This window comes from Taudactylus pleione, unplaced genomic scaffold (genome assembly GCF_031769625.1).
Source record: "Taudactylus pleione unplaced genomic scaffold, aTauple2 ptg000310l, whole genome shotgun sequence".
NCBI lineage: Eukaryota > Metazoa > Chordata > Amphibia > Anura > Myobatrachidae > Taudactylus > Taudactylus pleione.
Window position 1 is genome coordinate 1,465,900 of NW_028284711.1, and position 15,592 is coordinate 1,481,491.

The following is a 15,592-nucleotide window of genomic DNA, read 5'->3' on the forward strand; positions in this document are numbered from 1 at the left end:
CTTCTTCCATGTTCTCAGCATAGATCTCTCTTCCTCTATGTTCCTCTATTTTCTCAGGTTAGATCCATGTCCTCCATGTCCTCAGCATAGATCTCTCTTCCTCCTTGTTCTCAGCATAAATCTCTCTTCCTCCATGTTCTAAGCATAGATCTCTCTTCATCCATGTTCTCAGCATAGATCTCTCTTCCTTCATGTTCTCAGCATAGATCTCTCTTCCTCCATGTTCTCAGCACAGATCTCTCTTCCTCCATGTTCTCAGCACAGATCTCTCTTCCTCCATGTTCTCAGCACAGATCTCTCTTCCTGCATGCTCTCAGCATAGATCTCTCTTCCTCCATGTTCTCAGCATAGATCTCTCTTCCTCCATGTTCTCAGCATAGATATCTCTTCTTCCATGTTCTCAGCATAGATCTCTCTTCCTCCATGTTCTCAGGATAGATCTCTCTTCCTCCATGTTCTCAGCATAGATCTCTCTTCCTCCATGTTCTCAGCATAGATCTCTCTTCCTCCATGTTATTAGGATAGATCTCTCTTCCTTCATGTTCTCAGCATAGATCTCTCTTCCTCCATGTTATTAGGATAGATCTCTCTTCCTTCATGTTCTCAGCATAGATCTCTCTTCCTCCATGTTCTCAGCATAGATCTCTCTTCCTCCATGTTCTCAGCATAGATCTCTTCTTCCATGTTCTCAGCATAGATCTCTCTTCCTCTATGTTCTCAGGTTAGATCTCTCTTCCTCCATGTTCTCAGCATAGATCTCTCTTCTTCCTTGTTCTCAGCATAGATCTCTCTTTCTCTATGTTCCTCTATGTTCTCAGGTTAGATCCATGTTCCATGTCCTCCATGTCCTCAGCACAGATCTCTCTTCCTGCATGCTCTCAGCATAGATCTCTCTTCCTCCATGTTCTCAGCATAGATCTCTCTTCCTCCATGTTCTCAGCATAGATATCTCTTCTTCCATGTTCTCAGCATAGATCTCTCTTCCTCCATGTTCTCAGGATAGATCTCTCTTCCTCCATGTTCTCAGCATAGATCTCTTCCTCCATGTTCTCAGCATAGATCTCTCTTCCTCCATGTTATTAGGATAGATCTCTCTTCCTTCATGTTCTCAGCATAGATTTCTCTTCCTCCATGTTATTAGGATAGATCTCTCTTCCTTCATGTTCTCAGCATAGATCTCTCTTCCTCCATGTTCTCAGCATAGATCTCTCTTCCTCCATGTTCTCAGCATAGATCTCTTCTTCCATGTTCTCAGCATAGATCTCTCTTCCTCTATGTTCTCAGGTTAGATCTCTCTTCCTCCATGTTCTCAGCATAGATCTCTCTTCTTCCATGTTCTCAGCATAGATCTCTCTTCCTCTATGTTCCTCTATGTTCTCAGGTTAGATCCATGTTCCATGTCCTCCATGTCCTCAGCATAGATCTCTCTTCCTCCATGTTCTCAGCATAAATCTCTCTTCCTCCATGTTCTAAGCATAGATCTCTCTTCCTCCATGTTCTCAGCATAGATCTCTCTTCCTTCATGTTCTCAGCATAGATCTCTCTTCCTCCATGTTCTCAGCACAGATCTCTCTTCCTCTATGTTCCTCTATGTTCTCAGGTTAGATCCATGTCCTCCATGTCCTCAGCATAGATCTCTCTTCCTCCATGTTCTCAGCATAAATCTCTCTTCCTCCATGTTCTAAGCATAGATCTGTCTTCCTCCATGTTCTCAGCATAGATCTCTCTTCCTTCATGTTCTCAGCATAGATCTCTCTTCCTCCATGTTCTCAGCACAGATCTCTCTTCCTCCATGTTCTCAGCACAGATCTCTCTTCCTCCATGTTCTCAGCACAGATCTCTCTTCCTGCATGCTCTCAGCATAGATCTCTCTTCCTCCATGTTCTCAGCATAGATCTCTCTTCCTCCATGTTCTCAGCATAGATATCTCTTCTTCCATGTTCTCAGCATAGATCTCTCTTCCTCCATGTTCTCAGGATAGATCTCTCTTCCTCCATGTTCTCAGCATAGATCTCTCTTCCTCCATGTTCTCAGCATAGATCTCTCTTCCTCCGTGTTATTAGGATAGATCTCTCTTCCTTCATGTTCTCAGCATAGATCTCTCTTCCTCCATGTTCTCAGCATAGATCTCTCTTCCTCCATGTTCTCAGCATAGATCTCTTCTTCCATGTTCTCAGCATAGATCTCTCTTCCTCTATGTTCTCAGGTTAGATCTCTCTTCCTCCATGTTCTCAGCATAGATCTCTCTTCTTCCATGTTCTCAGCATAGATCTCTCTTCCTCTATGTTCCTCTATGTTCTCAGGTTAGATCCATGTTCCATGTCCTCCATGTCCTCAGCATAGATCTCTCTTCCTCCATGTTCTAAGCATAGATCTCTCTTCCTCCATGTTCTCAGCATAGATCTCTCTTCCTTCATGTTCTCAGCATAGATCTCTCTTCCTCCATGTTCTCAGCACAGATCTCTCTTCCTGCATGCTCTCAGCATAGATCTCTCTTCCTCCATGTTCTCAGCATAGATCTCTCTTCCTCCATGTTCTCAGCTTAGATATCTCTTCTTCCATGTTCTCAGCATAGATCTCTCTTCCTCCATGTTCTCAGGATAGATCTCTCTTCCTCCATGTTCTCAGCATAGATCTCTCTTCCTCCATGTTCTCAGCATAGATCTCTCTTCCTCCATGTTCTTAGGATAGATCTCTCTTCCTTCATGTTCTCAGCATAGATCTCTCTTCCTCCATGTTCTCAGCATAGATCTCTCTTCCTCCATGTTCTCAGCATAGATCTCTTCTTCCATGTTCTCAGCATAGATCTCTCTTCCTCTATGTTCTCAGGTTAGATCTCTCTTCCTCCATGTTCTCAGCATAGATCTCTCTTCCATGTTCTCAGCATAGATCTCTCTTTCTCTATGTTCCTCTATGTTCTCAGGTTAGATCCATGTTCCATGTCCTCCATGTCCTCAGCATAGATCTCTCTTCCTCCATGTTCTCAGCATAAATCTCTCTTCCTCCATGTTCTAAGCATAGATCTCTCTTCCTCCATGTTCTCAGCATAGATCTCTCTTCCTTCATGTTCTCAGCATAGATCTCTCTTCCTCCATGTTCTCAGCACAGATCTCTCTTCCTCCATGTTCTCAGCATAGATATCTCTTCTTCCATGTTCTCAGCATAGATCTCTCTTCCTCTATGTTCTCAGGTTAGATCTCTCTTCCTTCATGTTCTCAGGATATATCTCTCTTCCTCCATGTTCTCAGGATAGATCTCTCTTCCTCCATGTTCTCAGCATAGATCTCTCTTGCTCCATGTTCTCAGCATAGATCTCTCTTCCTCCATGTTCTCAGCATAGACCTCTCTTCCTCCATGTTCTCAGCATAGATATCTCTTCTTCCATGTTCTCAGCATAGATCTCTCTTCCTCCATGTTCTCAGCATAGATCTCTCTTCCTCCATGTTCTCAGCATAGATCTCTCTTCCTCCATGTTCTCAGCATAGATCTCTCTTCCTCCATGTTCTCAGCACAGGTCTCTCTTCCTTCATGTTCTCAGCATAGATCTCTCTTCCTCCATGTTCTCAGGATAGATCTCTCTTCCTCCATGTTCTCAGCATAGATCTCTCTTCCTCCATGTTCTCAGCATAGATCTCTCTTCCTCCATGTTATTAGGATAGATCTCTCTTCCTTCATGTTCTCAGCATAGATTTCTCTTCCTCCATGTTATTAGGATAGATCTCTCTTCCTTCATGTTCTCAGCATAGATCTCTCTTCCTCCATGTTCTCAGCATAGATCTCTCTTCCTCCATGTTCTCAGCATAGATCTCTTCTTCCATGTTCTCAGCATAGATCTCTCTTCCTCTATGTTCTCAGGTTAGATCTCTCTTCCTCCATGTTCTCAGCATAGATCTCTCTTCTTCCATGTTCTCAGCATAGATCTCTCTTCCTCTATGTTCCTCTATGTTCTCAGGTTAGATCCATGTTCCATGTCCTCCATGTCCTCAGCATAGATCTCTCTTCCTCCATGTTCTCAGCATAAATCTCTCTTCCTCCATGTTCTAAGCATAGATCTCTCTTCCTCCATGTTCTCAGCATAGATCTCTCTTCCTTCATGTTCTCAGCATAGATCTCTCTTCCTCCATGTTCTCAGCACAGATCTCTCTTCCTCTATGTTCCTCTATGTTCTCAGGTTAGATCCATGTCCTCCATGTCCTCAGCATAGATCTCTCTTCCTCCATGTTCTCAGCATAAATCTCTCTTCCTCCATGTTCTAAGCATAGATCTGTCTTCCTCCATGTTCTCAGCATAGATCTCTCTTCCTTCATGTTCTCAGCATAGATCTCTCTTCCTCCATGTTCTCAGCACAGATCTCTCTTCCTCCATGTTCTCAGCACAGATCTCTCTTCCTCCATGTTCTCAGCACAGATCTCTCTTCCTGCATGCTCTCAGCATAGATCTCTCTTCCTCCATGTTCTCAGCATAGATCTCTCTTCCTCCATGTTCTCAGCATAGATATCTCTTCTTCCATGTTCTCAGCATAGATCTCTCTTCCTCCATGTTCTCAGGATAGATCTCTCTTCCTCCATGTTCTCAGCATAGATCTCTCTTCCTCCATGTTCTCAGCATAGATCTCTCTTCCTCCGTGTTATTAGGATAGATCTCTCTTCCTTCATGTTCTCAGCATAGATCTCTCTTCCTCCATGTTCTCAGCATAGATCTCTTCTTCCATGTTCTCAGCATAGATCTCTCTTCCTCTATGTTCTCAGGTTAGATCTCTCTTCCTCCATGTTCTCAGCATAGATCTCTCTTCTTCCATGTTCTCAGCATAGATCTCTCTTCCTCTATGTTCCTCTATGTTCTCAGGTTAGATCCATGTCCTCCATGTCCTCAGCATAGATCTCTCTTCCTCCATGTTCTCAGCATAAATCTCTCTTCCTCCATGTTCTAAGCATAGATCTCTCTTCCTCCATGTTCTCAGCATCGATCTCTCTTCCTTCATGTTCTCAGCATAGATCTCTCTTCCTCCATGTTCTCAGCACAGATCTCTCTTCCTGCATGCTCTCAGCATAGATCTCTCTTCCTCCATGTTCTCAGCATAGATCTCTCTTCCTCCATGTTCTCAGCTTAGATATCTCTTCTTCCATGTTCTCAGCATAGATCTCTCTTCCTCCATGTTCTCAGGATAGATCTCTCTTCCTCCATGTTCTCAGCATAGATCTCTCTTCCTCCATGTTCTCAGCATAGATCTCTCTTCCTCAATGTTCTTAGGATAGATCTCTCTTCCTTCATGTTCTCAGCATAGATCTCTCTTCCTCCATGTTCTCAGCATAGATCTCTCTTCCTCCATGTTCTCAGCATAGATCTCTTCTTCCATGTTCTCAGCATAGATCTCTCTTCCTCTATGTTCTCAGGTTAGATCTCTCTTCCTCCATGTTCTCAGCATAGATCTCTCTTCTTCCATGTTCTCAGCATAGATCTCTCTTTCTCTATGTTCCTCTATGTTCTCAGGTTAGATCCATGTTCCATGTCCTCCATGTCCTCAGCATAGATCTCTCTTCCTCCATGTTCTCAGCATAAATCTCTCTTCCTCCATGTTCTAAGCATAGATCTCTCTTCCTCCATGTTCTCAGCATCGATCTCTCTTCCTTCATGTTCTCAGCATAGATCTCTCTTCCTCCATGTTCTCAGCACAGATCTCTTCCTGCATGCTCTCAGCATAGATCTCTCTTCCTCCATGTTCTCAGCATAGATCTCTCTTCCTCCATGTTCTCAGCTTAGATATCTCTTCCATGTTCTCAGCATAGATCTCTCTTCCTCCATGTTCTCAGGATAGATCTCTCTTCCTCCATGTTCTCAGCATAGATCTCTCTTCCTCCATGTTCTCAGCATAGATCTCTCTTCCTCCATGTTCTTAGGATAGATCTCTCTTCCTTCATGTTCTCAGCATAGATCTCTCTTCCTCCATGTTCTCAGCATAGATCTCTCTTCCTCCATGTTCTCAGCATAGATCTCTTCTTCCATGTTCTCAGCATAGATCTCTCTTCCTCTATGTTCTCAGGTTAGATCTCTCTTCCTCCATGTTCACAGCATAGATCTCTCTTCTTCCATGTTCTCAGCATAGATCTCTCTTTCTCTATGTTCCTCTATGTTCTCAGGTTAGATCCATGTTCCATGTCCTCAGCATAGATCTCTCTTCCTCCATGTTCTCAGCATAAATCTCTCTTCCTCCATGTTCTAAGCATAGATCTCTCTTCCTCCATGTTCTCAGCATAGATCTCTCTTCCTTCATGTTCTCAGCATAGATCTCTCTTCCTCCATGTTCTCAGCACAGATCTCTCTTCCTCCATGTTCTCAGCATAGATATCTCTTCTTCCATGTTCTCAGCATAGATCTCTCTTCCTCTATGTTCTCAGGTTAGATCTCTCTTCCTTCATGTTCTCAGGATATATCTCTCTTCCTCCATGTTCTCAGGATAGATCTCTCTTCCTCCATGTTCTCAGCATAGATCTCTCTTCCTCCATGTTCTCAGCATAGATCTCTCTTCCTCCATGTTCTCAGCATAGACCTCTCTTCCTCCATGTTCTCAGCATAGATATCTCTTCTTCCATGTTCTCAGCATAGATCTCTCTTCCTCCATGTTCTCAGCATAGATCTCTCTTCCTCCATGTTCTCAGCATAGATCTCTCTTCCTCCATGTTCTCAGCATAGATCTCTCTTCCTCCATGTTCTCAGCACAGGTCTCTCTTCCTTCATGTTCTCAGCATAGATCTCTCTTCCTCCATGTTCTCAGCATAGATCTTTCTTTCTCCATATTCTCTCTTTAGTATAGAGATCTATTTTTATTCATATTTTCAGCATATTGTTCTATGTTCTCAGCGTAGAGACTTTCCATTATAGTGCTGTTAATACTATATTTAGCCTTTGTGTTTTTGGAACCTAAGTGCATGATTTTGCATTCTTTGGCGTTAAACTGTAGTTGCCACGTTCTGGACCATTTCTCTAGTCTACCTAGATCCGTAATCATGCTGAGAAAGTACTGAGGAGGAAAGGGATCTAGGAGTCACTATTTCCAGTGACTTAAAGACAGGTAAGCATTGTAACAAAGCAATGTGAAATGCAAGTCAAATGCTTGATGCATAGGGAGAGGAATCAATATCCTTACAAAGGACTGAGGATCACATAGGGTTGAGGTTACCAAAAGGTAAAGAAAAGGGCAGACTATATGGGCCAAGTGGTTCTTATCTGCCATTAAATTCTATGTTTTTTTGTTTTGGTTCTCTGTGTTCACAGCATAGAGCTCAATGTATCCATGTTCTCAGCATAGAATTCTGTCTCCATGTTCTCAGCATAGAGCTCTCTGTCTCCATGTTCTCAGCATAGAATTCTGTCTCCATGTTCTCAACACAGAGCTCTCTGTCTCCATGTTCTCAGCATAGAGCTCTGTCTGCATGGTCTCAGCATAGAATTCTGTCTCCATGTTCTCAGCATAGAGCTCTGTCTCCGTGTTCTCAGCATAGAGCTCTGGGCCTGATTCAGAGCGGCTCGTTCACTCATCTGCGCATGCGTATGGGTTGTAATGCGCATGCGCCAACCAGTCAGTGCGGTCGGAAATCATGTGCTCGCAAAATAGCGAATGCCTGCTAATTTGAGTGACAGGATGTGGCGTTTGTGGGTGGTAACAGGGGAAGGTGCTTGAAAACAGGGAGTGGAGATCCGAACGCAGGCATGCCAAACGGTCAAAACGGGCGTTTTTGGGTGTGCATAATTAACAAAGCAGCGTCATCGACCACGTCACTTGGTTGTCTTTTAGCCTGAACTGCTCGCATGATTGCGGTAGGAAAATGCTACCACAAGAATAGCGAGCAGTTCATACGCCTTTCGATGTACTCGATTAATCAAATAAATAGCGGAGATGACGTATGATGCGAGCGGCCAAGGGGCGTCTTTACAAAATAGCCAGCTCCTTTTTCTGAACGAGCGTCCGCAAATAGCGTCCGGCTCTGAATCAGGCCCTCTGTCTCCGTGTTCTCAGCATAGAGCTCTGTCTCCCGTGTTCTCAGCATAGAGCTCTGTCTCCATGGTCTTAGCATAGAGCTCTGTCTCCATGGTCTCGTTATAGAGCTTTGTCTCCATGGTCTCAGCGTAGAGCCCTCTTTTTCCGTGTTCTCAGCATAGAGCTCTATGTCTCCATGTACCCAGCATAGAGGTATCTTTCTATGTGTTCTCAGCCTAGAGCTGTCTTTCCCCATGTTCTCTCTCCAGCATAGAGGTCATGTAGCAGCTATGAAATATTCTATTTTCTGCTGGATTTATTTATTTTTTTTGCATAAAAAGTTTTTTAAAAAGTGTTTTGTTCTTTTCAGGCACGGGGATGACTTGATTGTTACTCCTTTTGCCCAGGTATGTTCCTATTGTCATTTCTTTGTCATTTGTCCATTTGCTGGTGGTAGTTGCTGTGATTTAACCTCCCATGGTGTAAGATGTAGGTATGTACTAATACCTGTGTCTCTTTGCCAGGTGCTGGCCAGTTTGCGCAGTGTGAGAAATAACTTTACGTTATTAACCAATGTTCATGGAGCACCAAACAAGTAAGTGTGTAAATATTTGTATAATGTCACCTTCTTGTATCCCCTTCGTGACCTGACCAAATTTTTGCATTTTGATGATCGTCCAATTTGTTTATGCGCTTTTCCATGATTCTTCCCATGGTTACTCTGCCCTAATTGTTGCAACCCCAAATGTCCTATCATATGGGACAGTTGAACTAGAGAGACAAACTGCATAGGATAAATACCAGAGAATAAATTAGCTGAAGACTTAAGGTTATTATTAGTCAGTTGTTTAGATATAGACGGTGTATTGTAAAGTAAATTGCAATGTAATAATGTTTTTTATCCACTAGATGGTGCAGTGTTACTTAGATACTGCTTTATTAATATGTAACGACACTAGTGTATTTTAAATGATCATTTTAGTAATCACTTAGCAATGCAGCATTCATTGACTGGCATTATTTATAAATATATAATGGGGGGGAAGACATCCCACCACCCAAATTGAACAAAATGCCAGCTCTCATTGCTTGGGGTCCAAATGGAAGAGCCATAACCAGCGCCAGACTGTGGCGGGCCAACAAGAAGGACCTGCGGCATGGAATCCTCCTGAGACAGTGGGGACCGGCCACAGAGTGGTGAGCATGACTCTCAATTCCCTAGGAATATTGGGCCTACCAACAAAAGTGCTGAGCTCTCCTCTTATTGAAAACCAACACCGTGCAGATAGCAGTGGGCTCATCACAACCTCCTGAGTGCACATTTAGTGTTGGGGTGATGGGGTTGTGTAGTCTAGATCTCTAGAACCTGAAATAACAGAGCAGACACAGAGGGCCTGATTCAGAGCCGCTCGTAAGCGGCCGCTCGTTCGCTCCGAGCGATGTTCGCACAACTGCGCATGCGTATGGGTCGTAATGCGCATGCGCCAACCAGTCAGTGCCTGCTAATTTGAGTGACAGAATGAGGCGTTCGTGGGTGGTAACAGGGGAAGGTGCTTGAAAACGGGGAGTGGTGATCCGAACGCCGGCGTGCCAAACGGTCAAAAGGGGCGTTTTAAGGGTGTGCATAATTAACAAAGCAGCGTCATCGGCCACGTCACTTGGTTGTCTCTTAGCCTGAACTGTTCGCATGATTGCGGTAGGAAAATCCAACCACAAGCACTGCGAGCAGTTCATACGCCTTTCGATGTACTCGATTAATCAAATAAATAGCGGAGATGACATGTGATGCGAGCGGCCAGGGGGCGTCTTTACAAAATAGCGAGCGCATGTTTCGTTCGCTCACTCAGACATAGAGGCGTCAACAGACCGCAAAGAGCGAGCGCTCAATTTAAACAGCCGGCCCCTTTTTCTGAACGGGCGAGCGCAAATAGCGTCCGGCTCTGAATCAGGCCCAGAGTGACTGGCAATTTGTCTGGCACACTTTGCAGAAGTGAACTGTGTGGATTGATGGGCATCCACTTAAGGGGGCAGTTATGCTGCAATTGATATGGTTGCAGTCTCAGCTTTGTGACCTCACCATTATCCTAAATTGTCCCACATATCACCAGCACATTATCCTGAAAAGGGTTCCGGACTATAGATAGACAGTAATTAGTTAGACAATGTCTAGATCAGGGGTAGCCAACCTCGGTCCTCAAGAGCTACCAACAGTTCACGTTTTCCAGACCACCTAGCTGGTGCACAGGTGCAGTCATTACTCACTAACACATTTGAAAAGATCCACAGGTGGAGCTAATTATTACACTTGCGATTCTGTGAGGAGATCTGCAAAACATGCACTGACACACTAAAGACACACTAAAGTTAGACATGTAAAAAGTTCGACAGGTACAAAAGGTCGACAGGGTCAAAAGTTCGACATGAAAATGATCGACACAAAAATGGTCGACTTTTTTTTGGGTAGGGTTAGGTTAGGTTTAGTGTTAGGCACTTACTGGAGGGTTAGGGTTAGGCACTTACCCCCCACGGTTAGGGTTAGGCACTTACCCAGACGGTTAGGGTTTGGCACCAGGAGGGAAGGTTATGGTTAGGCACCAGGAGGGAAGGTTATGGTTAGGCACCAGGAGGGAAGGTTAGGGTGAAGATTAGGACTAAAAAAACAATAACAAAAAATTGTCTACCATTTTTGTGTCGACCACTTTCACGACGAACTTTTGACCCTGTCGACCTTTAGTGTTAGGCACTTATTGGAGGGTTAGGCACTTACCCCCACGATTAGGCACCATGGGGAGGATTAGGGTGAAGATTAGGACTAAAAAAACAATAACAAAAAATTGTCTACCATTTTTGTGTCGACCACTTTCACGTCGAACTTTTGACCCTGTCGACCTTTAGTGTTAGGCACTTATTGGAGGGTTAGGCACTTACCCCCACGGTTAGGCACCATGGGGAGGATTAGGGTTAGGGTGAAGATTAGGGCTAAATAAAACAAAAACAAAAAATTGTCTACCATTTTTGTGTCGACCACTTTCACGTCGAACTTTTGACCCTGACGACCTTTTGTACCTGTCAAACTTTTTACGTCTAACATTAGTGTGTCTGACTTTTGTCTGTGTCGAACTTTTATACTTGTCTAACTATTAACTGTCTAACATCTGGTGTCTGTCTAGACATTGTCTAACTAGTAATTACTGTCTATCTCATACCACACCCCCTGAAAAATGGGCATTAGCTGGCTGTACTGGAGGGGGACAATAACAAGTTACTTTTTTAAAAGCCCTGCAATGGAAAGTCAGATTACTGCTCAACAATTAATGTTCCCTGCGTAGCTTATATCCGAACATGCTTAGCTCTTGGGATTAATGATCCTTCAATGATTTTCTCCTGAATAAATCACACGCTGTTTTACTGGTCTTCCCTTGGGAAATGCAATGGGGCAATGTCCTGCGCTTTTGTACCGATACACGTCGGCCCCAGGGTGAGATGTGGGCATGAATTATTAGCCTCTGCCAGCCTCACTGGAGCCTTCCCATGCAGAGATCAATGCAGGGTGCCTGAACACCCGTTCACACAGCATCTGATTAATATGGAGCAATGACCTCAATTTCAGCCCCAGATCAGCAGACGCCTCCGCATCTGAAATGGACAATATATATGCCATCACCTCCGTAACCAGCAGAGCGTGGAACGCACGACGGACGATGCACAGGAATGTATATTGCCATCAGTTTCATTTATTTTGGCATTAACTGGACTGCTGATGGTTCCAGTAATTAAGGCCTCTATTCATCTGGGGGCTACGTGTGATTTTTTTGCCTGTTTACTACCCCATATAGGGGGAGTGACAAGTGGTTTGGAGCGGAGCGCGGTATTCACTAATATTCTGAATGATCAATGAGACATTGTACTCTGAGAGAGGGGATTTATGGTGACCCCAGATAAAGTTCTGCTGTTAGCTTATATTCACTACAGTTTTTTTAAGTAACGTTTTTTCCGAACATCACAAATCTTCCCGGCCTATATATGGTTCATTCTCAGCAGTTACCCAATATGTAAATATTAATCAGGTAACCCCCAAATTCCTGCCAGATTGGAAACGTGTCAGCCCTAATTGCTCCAGTAGTGTGTGATCGGAACGAAATACATATATTGCCCCCGGTATGCTAATTTACACCGCCCCTCCTGTATGATTTATTTTATAGTTATAATGATCCGTGGCACCCGCCCAATGTTTCCGTATGACTGCGCGTAGGCTCAGTTCAGTGAAGGCGTGTCAGCGGAATTTCAAGCAATGCAAATGCCCCATTATGTGAATGAGTAGCGCACGACTGCGGCCCCCGTACTTGCGTATGCTTGGTTCCTGAGCTTGCGCAGTGCAAAACGTGTTTCTTTTTTTGTTTTAAAGTGTACATTTTGGATTTTGCCTAAAACAAAGTGGAGAGCAGTAAAACATAATTTTTATTTTTTTTTAATTTCTTTTATTCATCAGAGCAATAATATAACATATATTTTGCAAAAAATAATAGTATATAATAAATAGAACAAAGGCCCATTAAGGGCAATAATATACAAATAGTACAAAATAAATACATAAACATATTGTCTTCGCAAAACAATCAAAGTAATCTAAACATGGCAGGCACCCCCTCAAAAAAAAAAAAAAAAAAAAAAAAAAGGGTATTATCCAACAAAATTAAACAAAGAAAAAAAAAAAAGTCCAAAAAGAGAGAGATTCCCTCTCAACCTGTAAAATTCTGTTTTCATACCAAGAAGTATTTCTGAAACATAAATGGATTTGGCGTCGTAATTCCACCATGAAGGTGCAGGGGCGCCGAGAGGGGGGGGGAGCGGGTCCGGCTTCCTGAGGGGCCCGGCGGTGGCCCGGGTCCGGCGCCGCCCCCCCCCTCACAGCAGCCCAGCACACAGCGTGTGCTGAGCTGCATTTGGAGACTGCCACAGCAGTCTCCTATGCCTGTGCGGGGGAGCGATCACACTGATCGCGCCCCCCTGGCTTTGCGCCGGGCTGAGGGGGTGTGGCCACGCCTCCCCTATTAGGCCACACCCCCTATTACCGGGGCCCGCCACGGCTCTTGGCGGGCCTGTGAAGGTGTCTATAAAACCTTCCCGCAGCTGAAAAAAAGCGGCTGTCTTAGTCTCCTTATGTAATGTGGTCTCCAGCCAATCCATTTGAAAAACAAAAAATGATTTGGCCCGAAATAAAGGAATGGATGGGGGATCTGCATGGGTCCAGTAAAACATACTTTGCATAATCCTTCGACCTCCCCTCTTGGACCAAAGGGCAAGTACGGGGGTAAATGGTGATTGCCATCATCGTACTATGGAGAGAAGCCATGATGATTGCAATCCCATCATTATGCCTTCACCGGCTTTACATGAGGGAGAGGTTGGGATCCTGGAGGATGGCCTCCTCTCCCGGACTCCCTGAGCTTAGTATCGGCCTACTCCTTTTGTGTACACGATGGAACCAGCCATTGTGTGGGCAGAACGGATATCCACTCATTACTTCAGGAGGAATTGGTGATGTCACTGAGGCATGAGAAGCAAAAATGACAAAATGGCTGCCTCCACAAAGTCCCGCACTTTTCATGTTGCCAGTTGCCAAGGAATAATCCATAAACAATCTAAATATGTCAGGCATTTATCACTGGACAGTGTGGGGATGGAGGTAACAGGTACTAATTACATAGACTTGATGAATGGGCCCAGGTACACCGCCCCCTCTCCCTTACCTGTTAGCGGCAGTAGCCTATGTCTCCCCTGCCCAGTACACACTGTTGTATGCTGGGCTGTGGTGGGTCCAAGGAAGCTGCTGCAACTGATCAGCAGCAGTCTCCTCTGGCAATGCTTGGGCAGTGGGAAGTGATCACACGGTTCCCCCCCACTCCCACATTGGCCCGCGTCTGAGGGGCACACGGACCCCCCCCCCAAAGTACCCGTGCCCGGCACAGTAATGTAAATGAATTAAACATTGGGAATAATGGTTCAGCCCACAAAATGGTGACTTCTCCTGTGTAAGGTATCGGCCATCTTCTATTTTAAAACGTTTGCAACCTCTTAGCCCAAATGATGCATGTGCTTAGATAGAAAGTCTGGTTGGTCAGTAGTGGATTTGATATGTTTTATATCCTTAGAATTACTGAAATGTAGGCAATAAACCACTTAGATCAGAGGTTCCCAACGCCACCATTTACAGGCCAGGTTTTAAAGATATTTATGCTTGAGCACAGGTGACTTAATACGTCCGTCAGTCACTTTGATTTAACCATCAGGACTATCCTTAGAACCTGGACTGTAAACTAATCATGGAGTTTGGGAACCTCTGACCTATGTAAAACACACTGTTTCTCATTCAATGCTGCAGTAGTCTACATTTAGGTTAAATATGGAATGACCACATGACCAGTTTCTTCAGGGGTAACCAGCATCATTCTGCTGTTAGCACTACCGGCCACCAGATGGCGCTATCTACATACAAAAGTTTTACAGCACATGTGATTTGTACCTATGGAATTTGTGCAAAGTGATCTATAAGAATTATTCTTTTTTTTAGTACATTTCTGTACAACTGCAGCATAATACATTTGAGGCATATACATTTTATAAGTTTTCATCAAATCTACATTTATAGATTGTCTCAAAGATATATTTGATCTGACAGAGCAATTTGCAGTTTATGCAAAACAGTTTTAGTGTCATCGGGCTTTAATTACTCATTAAAAATACACAAAGTTCAATCAACTTCAATACGATCACTATTGGATGAAGAAATTCAGCCAAACCTGATTGGGTAATTAATCAATCTACCCATAAATATTGTATGATACTGGACCCACTGCCATTCACATTTTCATAACTACTTTTTGCCCCGCTAATTTCATTTAAAAAACAAAAACAAAAAACAATGGTATGGAATGATCACACTGTAATACAAGTGGCCATATTATCGTTATTTTATCGTTTATAGAGATTCTGCATTACGTGATACAGAGTAAGTAGAAGTAATACTTTCAGTAAGAACCCTTTATACATTGTCCATCAATGCCGAGCAGAGCTAATAGCTGCCCTGGATGGCCTCAGCTTATGATCTTGGCTACATGCTGTGATACAATGTATCCCGAGATCTTGGGTAATGATTCATTATGGTGATGATGCTGACACCGTCAGCTCTACCTGCCTGCTCCTGATTGGTTGTTTGAGTACTGACCCCTCCAGAGTCATTCATCAACGTTGCGGCTGTTGAGTTGAACCGGTCTATTCAGATTACTTCTGGTCATTTCCATTTGGGACTCCTCCAGGAACAAAGATTCTCCTTAGATTTATAACGCGGAAACGACGGCGGTAGAGATGTTTTGTATTTAATTCCATTTTAAGGGAAATTGCTGCATTTTTCTTAGTGCATATGACACTTCCCTGCATTATAATCGAGATGCATCAGAGCCTTTAAGGAGGAGTGCAGAAGTTGCCCAAAGAAACCAATCAGCTGCTACCTATCTTTTTATAGAATGTACTTGATAAATGCAATGTGGAAGCTGATTGGTTGCTATGGGAAACTGCTGCACTCCTTAGAAGCGTACTTTCCTGGTACAAAATGTGTGA

At 43.8% G+C, this 15,592-nt stretch overlaps 1 protein-coding gene across 3 annotated transcripts in view; it reads left to right on the plus strand.

Moving 5' to 3' along the window:
* The window catches only part of PDE4B (phosphodiesterase 4B), a 521,027-nt gene that overhangs the window by 380,744 nt on the left and 124,691 nt on the right, over nucleotides 1–15,592 (plus strand). For all 3 annotated transcript variants that reach the window (XM_088442380.1, XM_088442382.1, XM_088442381.1), the window contains 2 exons: nucleotides 8,346–8,382; nucleotides 8,500–8,570. In XM_088442380.1, coding sequence (XP_088298506.1) covers nucleotides 8,346–8,382; nucleotides 8,500–8,570 — 108 coding nt within the window. The remainder of the gene's footprint in view (nucleotides 1–8,345; nucleotides 8,383–8,499; nucleotides 8,571–15,592) is intronic.